The sequence below is a fragment of the Trichomycterus rosablanca genome, chromosome 15 (genome assembly GCF_030014385.1).
Source record: "Trichomycterus rosablanca isolate fTriRos1 chromosome 15, fTriRos1.hap1, whole genome shotgun sequence".
Taxonomy (NCBI): domain Eukaryota; kingdom Metazoa; phylum Chordata; class Actinopteri; order Siluriformes; family Trichomycteridae; genus Trichomycterus; species Trichomycterus rosablanca.
Genome location: NC_086002.1, coordinates 4,637,370 through 4,649,626, shown reverse-complemented (window position 1 = coordinate 4,649,626; position 12,257 = coordinate 4,637,370). Strand labels below are relative to the sequence as shown.

The 12,257-nt window shown below is 42.1% G+C and overlaps 1 protein-coding gene across 1 annotated transcript; it reads left to right on the top strand.

The window, feature by feature from the left end:
* The first annotated feature begins 3,911 nt into the window (after positions 1 to 3,911).
* LOC134329396 (serine protease 23-like) lies at positions 3,912 to 11,930 on the top strand. The gene is made up of 2 exons (XM_063010647.1): positions 3,912 to 4,061; positions 8,338 to 11,930. The coding sequence occupies exon 2, from the start codon at positions 8,351 to 8,353 to the stop codon at positions 9,455 to 9,457; it is 1,107 nt and encodes a 368-aa protein (XP_062866717.1). The 5' UTR covers positions 3,912 to 4,061; positions 8,338 to 8,350; the 3' UTR covers positions 9,458 to 11,930.
* The last annotated feature ends 327 nt before the right edge of the window (positions 11,931 to 12,257 follow it).

Sequence of the window (12,257 nt, the reverse complement as noted above, 5' to 3'; positions counted from 1 at the left end):
GCAACACCAGCCCGTCACTGCTGACATCTGTTCAAATCTCAGTGGTGCTATCGGCTGGCCAGGCATCTACACAGACAGGATTGTCTATGTCTTTAGGAAGGATGCCCAGTTTATAACTAATTGTAATTAAAAACAGTTTTAGCACCAGTTAAAAATGATAAGTGAGTCTTGTAAAGTGTTAAGCAACTGGAGATACATGACAACACAAATAAACTCAAAATGAACTTCTGGTAACGACAACAATCAGGTGATAGACAGTTTAGAGGAAGATTGCACCAATATTAGGACATCCAGGCCATGTGCCCAGGGCTGAGGCCGGAGTAGGAGGGTGATAAATGCAAACATGCAGTCTTCAATGCTACCATGGTGACTAAGCCAATATTCCAAAACAGACCAAGCTTTCATGGAATCCCTGCTTCACCCACCAGTACCAGGGTCATCATCAGAGGGCAGAAATCCTACTCAATCTCCTCATCCTCTTTCTGTTTTCTGTCCTTTCTGCATTGTTGTCCCTTTTTTACAGAACAAGATGTGAAAGATTTAGTAAAGTGGCATGATTGCACAGAAGTAGTTGCTGTTGCTACAGAAATCAGGCAACATCTCGTTTAGCCTTTCCTCCCTCAACCATGGCCGGTGTGACTAGAGATTGCCCGACCAGCCGAGAGGCAAATGTACTATATTGCCGTGCCACCCGAGTGCCCATAGCTTTGTATAATTAATTTTTCCCATGTGGATTTTTATCAAAACTCTACTGCATTGGGTACATGCTTACAATTCTCACAAGACCCAAAGCAAAATATCTGAGGACGTATTTCATGTCCTTGACCCCTGGATACCTAAATAAGGAGAAATGTAGCCATGGGAAAGCGTTACTCTCTTACATCATTAACTGACCTTTGGCAGCATTTAAATCAAAATCCAGACTGAATGAATTGTTCAAGAATGCTTAAGAAAATGAGGGTTTACATTTTTATTTGATTTTCCAGTTCTCAACAACATCCAAAAGTCCAATAATGGCTTTTCACATAAACTGGTGGCCACAAGATAATTTACAAAATAGCCTGAGTTTATAGACATAATAAACAGTCCTTGGATTTATTATGTTTACAGTAAAAACAGAACTATTTTAGAACTATTGACACCCCTGGTGAAGACTTGGTGTATGACCAAAAGTATGTGGACACCCCTCCTAATTATTAACTCTAAAATCAATTACATAAAATAAATGATATGCCACATAAATTATATACTTTTATCAATTCTATGAGTTTAAGAAATGACCACACTCTTAGATCTAGTAGAAGCCTTTCCAAAAGTATAGAGGCTGTTGTAGCCAGGGTGTAATTTCTTAAAAATGGCTATGATTTTCGAATGGAAATCTCAAGGTTAGGTGTCGGCATACTTTTGACGATATATCTAGTATTAAAAACCTTAATCCAACACTGTAAATATGACATGACTGGACCGCCGTAAAGGTAATTAACCCCTTTCAGCTCTTTTTCTATTTACAGTAGACTGAGCCTACCAATATTAATAAATCAATTATTAAAGTCTTATAATTACAGTTAAAGGTATTAAAGAAGGTCAGTGAGAAAGATACGAAAAGGTGAAGAATCTCTGAACAGTAGGAGGAGGAGGGAATACTGGAGATGGGAAATGTTAACTGCATTGAGAGAAGAGCAAAAAGTAAAAGTAGTATTAAAGGAAGTAACAAGAATCAAGCAATGACAGTAAAACAGTCAGTAAAGAAAAAGATCAGTGACAAATAGCTGACAGAGGAGGTTCAATGGGTTTCCCTTGAGAAACAAAAATAATAACCAAAATACACCATTACGCTGTCATGCAGTTCAGAAGTGCAGATGTTCTCTTGTCTTGTTTTGGCTGTTATCTCTTCTGCTTATATTGTAGTCAAACCTCCGGGACCATGAGGATCCCCAGGAACCCTGAACCTCCCTACGCAACCATATCAGCATTTCTGTATTGTACCTGACTGGAGAGATAATTAAATACACCTTACTAGGCCATTGTTGTTGACCATATGAATATGTATTCCATATTTTACTTAAACTGCAATCACTATGTTACAAGTGAAAGTACCCAGACTGTCCCTGTTCTTTTTTAATTCATAGTCATTGATTATTGTGTAGGCTATGCTAGAAATCTGGTCACCTTATTAATGGGCAGGCAGCACGGTGACTCAGTGGTTAGCACTGTCGCCTCACAGCAAGAAGGTCCTGGGTTCGATTCCCAGATGAGGTTGTCTGGGTCCTTTCTTTTTTTTATATATTTTGTTTATGCATTTTCTCCCCTTTTTCTCCCTTTTTTAGCACGTCCAATTGCCCGATTGCGTCATGCTTCCTCTCCACCAATGCCGATCCCTGCTCTGATTGAGGAGAACGACGCTAACCCTCGCCCCCTCCGACACGTGGGCAGCAGCCGTATGCATCTTATCACCTGCACTTTTACGAGTGCAGTGCAGCTCAGCGTTGTGTACGGAGAGACACACCCTAAGAGCACTCTTTTCTCATATCTGAACAACAGGCCAATCTTTGTTCATGTGGCCGCTCAGCCTTAGCCGGCAGGCAGAGCTGAGATTCGATACGATGTATTCGAGATCCCAGGTCCGGTTCCAGCGCGTGTTTTTACCGCTGCGCCACATGAGCGCCTGTCCGGGTCCTTTCTGTGTGGAGTTTGCATGCTCTCCCCGTGCCTCCCACATTCCAAAGACATGCAAGTGAGGTGAATTGGAGATACAAAATTGTCCATTGTCCTTAAACTGATGAATTTTGTGTAACAAGTAACTACTTGTCCTGTCATGAATGTAACCAAAGTGTGTCAACATGACGATAAGATCCTAATAAATAAATATTAATAGGCAGACACTGGACAATTTTCAGCAGACATGAGCCAAATTGTTGAAGAAATCATTCTCATTATATTAATGTGGTTTTGCAATAGGATGTCCAACAAGCTTATTTCAGGTGTCCATATACTTTTGTCCATATAGTGAACAAGCATGTGCAGACTTTAGACCTCAATTGTGTGTAATATTTAGGTCTCCGCATTTTACATTTTTAACTACAGTTTCTGTTGTTTTACCCCAAGGTCCTTCTGATGGAAACCTGTTTACCTGCCCGAGGTTAAGGAATGAAGTCGAGACTGACGTGCCAACAATGCTGCTCCTGCTGGATGTGACGGGACCTGGCGTGTTTGCACCAAGAATGTCAAGAACTCACTACAGACTTTATTACAGACTGGACTGAATTATAACTCTATTATTATTTGTTCATTTATTATTGCTAGTTATAACTTTTAGTTCATTTTAATTCTGTGTTTGTATGATTTGTGTAAATCTTATTCATTTAAAGTATCCTCCATACACCCAAGAAGGATGGAGGTCCCTGCTGAGTCTGGTTCCTCTCAAGGTTTCTTCCTGTAATTTTAAGGGAGTTTTTCCTTGCCACTGTCGCCCTCGGCTTGCTCAACAGGGGTTTTGGTCTGTTGGTCCTGGATTTTGTAAAGTTGCTTTGAGACAATGTCTATTGTAAAATGCGCTATATAAATAAATTTGACTTGAGTCTCTAAATATACTTTTTAAGTGACTTTATCGTCTCTACTCTCCTATAACACGTTAAAACATACGATTCACATACTATATGGTACGTTAGTATGCGGTCTATGCTGCAGTGAAAGTACAGACTCGGTTTGAGTACTGTTCTAGCACACTACCTAGTACTCAAGTATGGATTCGTGTGCGCGCACAGCCGCTGGCTGGATACATGAGCGCGCACTGTGCGCGGTCACGTGTGTGAGCTGGTGGTGTTCTGGGGCTTTGCTCATGGACGCTGCTGCTCTCACCCGCATCCAGCGTCTGGAAACTTTTACTGAGGCTCTAGACAAGATGAGACCAGAGGAAGAAGGAAACAAGCGACATAACCTGACATTTTTATTTCAATGCAACATGCAACATTTAAACGGACTTCTTTAGATTAGATTTCCTTAAATAGGTGCGCTGCTTTGGAAACACCTGCTTATTGAAGCACTCGGACCCTCAGCCACAGGTGACTATTATTCACTTTACATTTACCTTCTTATTTCATCACCTGTAGTGCAATAAATCCATCTCAAAGTATCTGACATTTGGGTTATTGTTCTTGTTTTTACTGTATTTACATCAAGCGCAAAAGCCTGTTATAATAGTTATAGTTATGATAAAAATAATAACAATGCCTCCTGGTAAGGGTCGAGGTGGGTCACCAGGAAACACTGAACTTAAAGCAAGAATACATCTTTACGTACGTACCTACACCTAGGGTTGATTAAGATCAGCTACTTCACATTCTGCAGGTTTTTGGGATGTCTGTAATTAAAATAAACCCACGTAGACACGGGGTAAACATGCAAAACTGCTTACAGACAGTAACCGAACCCAGGTCCTCGGATCCCATATTGCAATGCGGCAACCATTTAACCTGCTTCGGTGACTGTGATTGCTATTAGTACAATCAACAACCAAGTATGCATTTAAATCAACTGCATATCTCAATAAATACCAACTATATATCACTTATTTTAGTGACTTTCAGAACTTTTTTATTCCAAAATTCAGAAAAGATGCAGATAAAGTATTTAAAACTGTAATTTTGATGATAGTTATATTATAATTAGCTGTTTTACCACCGCTTTATCCTGGTCAGGGTCCTTGTGGGTCTGCTTCATTGGGTGAAAGGCAGGGAACACCCTGGTCAAATCAGCAGTCCATCACAGGGCAGACACACATTTACATTTTCAGCAATTAGCAGACACTTTTATCCAAAGTGACTTACAGTACTGTGACAGTATACAGTATTATCAAAGCAATTGAGGGTTAAGGGCCTTGCTCAAGGGCCCAACAGTGGCAACCTGGCAGTGGTGAGGCTTGAACCGGCAACCTTCTGATTACTGGACCAGTACCTTAACCACTAGGGGGCCAATGATAGCTCAGTGGTTAAGGTACTGGACTAGTAAACAGAAGGTTGCCGGTTCAAGCCCCGCCACCACCAAGTTGCCACTGTTGGGTCCTTGAGCAAGGCCCTTAACCCTCAATTGCTCATTGTGTTCCGCTCACTGTGTAAGTCGCTTTGGATAAAAGCGTCTGCTAAATGCTGAAAATGTAAATGTAAACTAGGCTACAACTGCCCTATACACACACTTAGAACAATTTTAGTAGCTCCAGTTAGCTTGACTGCATGTCTTTGGACTCGTCCGGGGTGTTTCCTGTCTCTTGCCCAATGAATCGGACCCACTACGACCCTGACCAGGATTCATGCAAATTAAACATGTTGTTCTACTAAGTGCATCTGGTTTTATCATAGGTTACACATGGTTGGCAAGATTTCCTAAAATTAGGAGCAATCATGGCAACGAAGGACCTTAGAGATTGCTTAGAAGTGCTTAGAGATTGAACTTGCATGACCTAGTAAATCTCCTAACTTGAATACTGTTAAAATGTATAAAAGTCTGTCAAAGGCACTTACAAAACCTGCAGAATTAGCCTAACTTGAGTTTGCATGTTCTACCTCAGTCTGTGTGGGTTTCCTCCGGGTGCTCTGGTTTCCTCCCACAAGTCCATAGACATCCAGTCAGGCTAACTGAAACTATAAAAAATGACTTTATTGACGTAAATATACTCTATGGCCAAAAGTATCTAGATAACCTCCCTTAAGATTGTTGGACATATGGATCCCACCCACATACATGTCTTCTACAGGTCCTTCTCAAAAAATTAGCATATTGTGATAAAGTTCATTATTTTCCATAATGTAATGATAAAAATTAAACTTTCATATATTTTAGATTCATTGCACACCAACTGAAATATTTCAGGTCTTTTATTGTTTTAATACTGATGATTTTGGCATACAGCTCATGAAAACCCAAAATTCCTATCTCAAAAAATTAGCATATTTCATCCGACCAATAAAAGAAGTGTTTTTAATACAAAAAAAGTCAACCTTCAAATAATTATGTTCAGTTATGCACTCAATACTTGGTCGGGAATCCTTTTGCAGAAATGACTGCTTCAATGCGGCGTGGCATGGAGGCAATCAGCCTGTGGCACTGATGAGGTGTTATGGAGGCCCAGGATGCTTCGATAGCGGCCTTAAGCTCATCCAGAGTGTTGGGTCTTGTGTCTCTCAACTTTCTCTTCACAATATCCCACAGATTCTCTATGGGGTTCAGGTCAGGAGAGTTGGCAGGCCAATTGAGCACAGTAATACCATGGTCAGTAAACCATTCACCAGTGGTTTTGGCACTGTGAGCAGGTGCCAGGTCGTGCTGAAAAATGAAATCTTCATCTCCATAAAGCTTTTCAGCAGATGGAAGCATGAAGTGCTCCAAAATCTCCTGATAGCTAGCTGCATTGACCCTGCCCTTGATAAAACACAGTGGACCAACACCAGCAGCTGACATGGCACCCCAGACCATCACTGACTGTGGGTACTTGACACTGGACTTCAGGCATTTTGGCATTTCCTTCTCCCCAGTCTTCCTCCAGACTCTGGCACCTTGATTTCCGAAAACAGTACTTTGGACCACTGAGCAACAGTCCAGTGCTGCTTCTCTGTAGCCCAGGTCAGGCGCTTCTGCCGCTGTTTCTGGTTCGAAAGTGGCTTGACCTGGGGAATGCGGCACCTGTAGCCCATTTCCTGCACACGCCTGTGCACGGTGGCTCTGGATGTTTCTACTCCAGACTCAGTCCACTGCTTCCGCAGGTCCCCCAAGGTCTGGAATCGGCCCTTCTCCACAATCTTCCTCAGGGTCCGGTCACCTCTTCTCGTTGTGCAGCGTTTTCTGCCACACTTTTTCCTTCCCACAGACTTCCCACTGAGGTGCCTTGATACAGCACTCTGGGAACAGCCTATTCGTTCAGAAATTTCTTTCTGTGTCTTACCCTCTTGCTTGAGGGTGTCAATGATGGCCTTCTGGACAGCAGTCAGGTCGGCAGTCTTACCCATGATTGCAGTTTTGAGTAATGAACCAGGCTGGGTGTTTTTAAAAGCCTCAGGAATCTTTTGCAGGTGTTTAGAGTTAATTCGTTGATTCAGATGATTAGGTTAATAGCTCGTTTAGAGAACCTTTTCATGATATGCTAATTTTTTGAGATAGGAATTTTGGGTTTTCATGAGCTGTATGCCAAAATCATCAGTATTAAAACAATAAAAGACCTGAAATATTTCAGTTGGTGTGCAATGAATCTAAAATATATGAAAGTTTAATTTTTATCATTACATTATGGAAAATAATGAACTTTATCACAATATGCTAATTTTTTGAGAAGGACCTGTATATGGCTATAATAATCTGCACTCTTCTGAGAAGGCTTTCCAAAAGTTTATCTATGGGAATTTGTGTCGCAAGAGAATTAATGATGGACTAGAAGACCTGGCTCACAGTGGATGTTCCATTTCATCCCAGATGTGTTCGGTGGGGTCAGTGCTCTGTGCAAGACTATAGAGTTCCTTCCTACTAAATTTGTCCAACCTTTTTTATCTTTATGAACCTCGCTTTGTGTGCAGCGGTTCAGTCATGTTAAAAAGAGGAAATGTCCTTTATCTTCTACTTTCGGGGCTGTTAGCAATGGGTGTGGCTGAAACACCTGAACTCATCATTAACAGGGGTGTTTACTTACTTTTGGCCATATAGTGTATTTATACAATCAGCAATCCAGGATGTTTTAAGCATTTCTAAACCAGCTTAAGGACACTTTCAGAATACTGAGAAAGGAGCTGGCAAACAAGACAGACATCTGAAGGACAGATAAAGCTCCTTGAACTAAGAATAGACCTAAGAAGTTTCCAGCCCCTGAGCTACGTGTGACTGTGTGGCGACACAGAGCTCGGTGCTTTTCACAGTACAAGGAATAAATAAAGCCTATTTATTTACATTAGAAAATGTTTTGCCTGGAAACAGAGGAAACGTGTAATTCCTTTATGCCGTAAAATTCCAAGCAGACTGCCAGTCCTCTTCTGTTCCACAAGCCCAGTTGCTAAATATACCACAGGACAGTCGGTTCCATGCTTTTGCTGTCTCGCCATGCAATCACAAATAGTGTGATCGAGTTATTTAAGTCTGCTGGATTATCATAGATTGTTGGTCATGAAATCACACCAAAAAAAAATTTTCATGTCCTGTAAGTCTTAGTTCAAGGAACTCTGGATGTCATACTTGTTTAACTTGTTTGTGGTAATGTAAACAGGAAAATGGGACAGAGTTGTGTTAGAAGAGCTAGCATGTGTTGAAAAACTAAAGGTCATTTTCTTTTCTGTTTGTTTGGTTCTTTTTAACCATCCTAAGGTGCGTTACAACCATGGCGTCCCTGCTTCTTCCTGTTCTGTTCTTCCTGCTCATGAGTGTTTGTCCAGCCCTCACCCACAAGCCTCAGTGGCCTTTGCAGCGTGTCCCTGTGGTCCTTCCCCAACAAACTGAGACAAGGCCGACCCCTGATTTTCTCGGGCCAGCTCAACTAGAGGTGACCTCTTCCTGCAGTCCTGAGTGTCACAAGCAGGCCCCAACGCCCAACTACTGGGATCTACGCAGCTTCCTGTCTTACGAGACCCTCTACTCAAATGGCCAGCTGACCGAGACACTGGTAGGAATCTATGGCTTTAATCCAGCCACACTGCAGAAGAGCCCCGCAGTGCAAGGCCGCTCCAGAGCCAAACGGCAGATCTTTGGCCACGACGGACGTTTTAGCATCATAGGCCGGGACTTCTTGTTGAGCTACCCGTTCTCAGCGGCTGTCAAGCTGTCAACCGGTTGCTCAGGCACACTAGTGGGTGACCGGCATGTTCTCACAGCGGCACACTGCATCCATGATGGGAAGAACTATGTCAAAGGTGCGCAGAGGCTAAGAGTGGGCTTCCTAAAGCCGCATCAGAAAGATCCAGTTAACAACAGCACAAGCAACAAAATGAAGTTCCAGTGGATCAGAGTCAAGCGCACTCACGTGCCCAAGGGTTGGATAAAGGGCAACGCAAATGACATTGGCATGGACTATGATTATGCCCTCTTGGAGCTCAAAAAGGCTCATAAGCGGAAGCACATGAAGATAGGAGTGAGTCCTCCTGCCAAGCAGCTGCCTGGGCAGCGAGTTCAATTCTCTGGCTTTGACAATGATCGACAGGGCCAGCTGGTGTACCGCTTTTGCAAGTCTGGGGATGAAACCTATGACCTACTGTATCAGCACTGTGATGCACAGCCCGGCGCTAGTGGCTCCGGGGTCTATGCGCGGATGTGGGACCGCAGGCACCGACGCTGGGAGCGGAAAGTGATTGGAGTCTTTTCAGGACACCAGTGGGTGGACCTCAATAACGCCCCCCAGGAGTTTAACGTGGCAGTGCGCATCACCCCTTTAAAATATGCTCAGATCTGCTACTGGATCAAGGAGAACTATATGGACTGCAGAGAAGGCTAAAGCTTTGGGATTATTTATGCTGAGCATTCTATGAACACACTGGCATGTTAGCACTGAAACCATTTTACCTATACTGTACATATTCAGAGTCATCTATATAACTCAACTTAACCAATTAAATTGCTGTTTTTAACTTGTCAACCCATGTAAGGGTTTATCTGTGTTAATGTCAGTGAATTTTGAGGAGACGCTACCGTCATCGTTCCCGTAAGAAAACAGGACCCCAGAAACAAGCAGCTTAGAGTGCCCCCTTGTGCCAATTGGTTCAATAAGGAATGCCATCTTGGTTTGTTTTAAGTCTTCTGTTCACAGAGACAGTTAACATTTACACTAAATGACAGTGGCCAAAAGTCCAGATGAATGTTTCAACACCACCAGTTGCCAATAAGTGTACAAAATCAATATTCTTCTATAAAATAAAGTAAATGCCTACGTCTCTGTGGAAAAAGTTACAGTATAATTGTTGATAAGAAGTTACTGTTACAGTATGATTGTGCCCCTGTGCACAAAGCAAAGTCAATAAAGACATAGTAAGACTTTCGAGTTTTAGTAGCCAGCATGGAGACCTGAGCTCAGTCCCATTGATTTATTTATTTATTTATTAGGATTTTAACGTCATGTTTTACACTTTTGGTTACATTCCTGACAGGAACGGTAGTTACTCATTACACAAGATTCACCAGTTCACAAGGTTACATCAAACAGTCATGGACAATTTAGTGTCTCCAATTCACCTCACTTGCACGTCTTTGGACTGTGGGAGGAAACCAGAGCACCCGGAGGAAACCCACATGGCCACGGGGAGAACATGCAAACTCCACACAGAAAGGACCCGGGCCGCCCCACCTGGGGATCGAACCCAGGACCTTCTTGCTGTGAGGCGACCGTGCTGCCCCCAGCCCCATTGAACACCTGTAGGATGAATTAGAACGCCCATCACAAGCTAGGACTTCTTGTCTATATTACTATAGTACCTGACCACAAACATGCTCTTTTGACTTAATGAGGACAATTTCCTACAAAAACTCTCCACAATCCCTTGCCCATGCCTTGGTTTTGAAAAACGAAGTCTAACAAGCTAATGTTGAGGTGCCCACATACTTTATTTACTGTTATTTACTGTCCTAAAAAGTAGGGAGAACATTCACAAATAGAACAACACTTTCCTTTCAGCCAGCAACGTTTTGGTAAACCACTGTGCATCGATGTGCATCGAAGCTTTTATAAACACCGTCTGACATTAGCGGAGTTGTTCTTAATGCATGTGGATTCCTGTATAAAGCACTGACGCTCTGTAAACACTAAGCTCTCGTGAATGTTTTTCTTTTCTTCTCTTTTTGTGAATAATGTAGTGCAGATAACCAAAGTTCAACCACAGATAGGTCTATAACTACTGTATGGAGTGTGTCATGTTAGCACTGAAGCCATTTTACACACACTGTACATATTCAGAGTCGTTATATAACTCCAGTTAACCAAATAAACTAAATATTTGTTTTACTTTTGTGTTATTTCTGTCTAAAGATTTATCTGTAAAGCTAATGTCAGGGGCTTTTAGGGAAGTTAAATGTGTTAGCCGAACTTTAGTGCAATGTCGTGTGATGGCGTTTTGTATTCCTTTAGCGCCACCTAGTGGCCAGATACCAAAGCACCAGAACACTTCAGTTTTGAGATACAGCAGATCCTACACGACTTTAAAGTAAATATATTATTATATACACCGATCAGCCATAACATTAAAACCACATGACATGGTGGTGGTGGTGTGTTGTGCCGTTATGAGTAGATAAGACACAGCAGCGCTGCTGGAGTTTTTAAACACCTCACTGTCACTGCTGGACTGAGAATAGTCCACCAACCAAAAATATCCAGCCAACAGCGCCCCGTGAGCAGCGTCCTGTGACCACTGATGACGGTCTAGAAGATGACCGACTCAAACAGCAGCAATAGATGAGCGATCGTCTCTGACTTTACATCTACAAGGTGGACCAACTAGGTAGGAGTGTCTAAGTGAGTGGACAGTATTTAAAAACTCCAGCAGCGCTGCTGTGTCTGATCCACTCATACCAGTACAACACACACTAACACACCACCACCATGTCAGTGTCACTGCAGTGCTGAGAATGATTCACCACCTAAATAATACCTGCTCTGTGGGGGTCCTGACCATTGAAGAACAGGGTGAAAGCAGGTTAAAAAGGTATGTAGAGAAACAGATGGCCTACAGTCAGTAATTGTAGAACTACAAAGTGCTTCTATATGGCAAGTGGAGCTAATAACATGGACAGTGAGTGTAGAAACAAGGAGGTGGTTTTAATGTTATGGCTGATCAGTGTAGAATATATAAACTCGACTAATTAAAATTTCATACGAATGTCAGCACCCAAAGCACTTTGAATTTTCGTTGCATTTACTCTGTTACAGCACTATGTTGTTTTGGTAATTCACATCTCTGTAATTGACCCTGTATTATAAAATACAATAAATACTTTTAAAACAAGTAAAGCTTCATAACATGTCACTATGAACCTTAACCTGCTCTGATGCTTTTCTGGAAAAGGCAGGAAACACATATTAACATAGTATCAGAGGGGAGCCCTCTATTAGGGTCTAAGGTGTTCTTAAACCATATACAGTGGTACCTTGAAACTCAACGTGTCTCACTCGGTTCTGGGAGTGGCACAGAGTTTAAAAGATGTTGAGTTTTAAGGTATTTTTTCCCATAAGGATGTTTGGGAAACCTGTTAATGTGTTCCATGGTCCCTTGAAACTGCATATATTTTAGGCTAATGTAAAATAA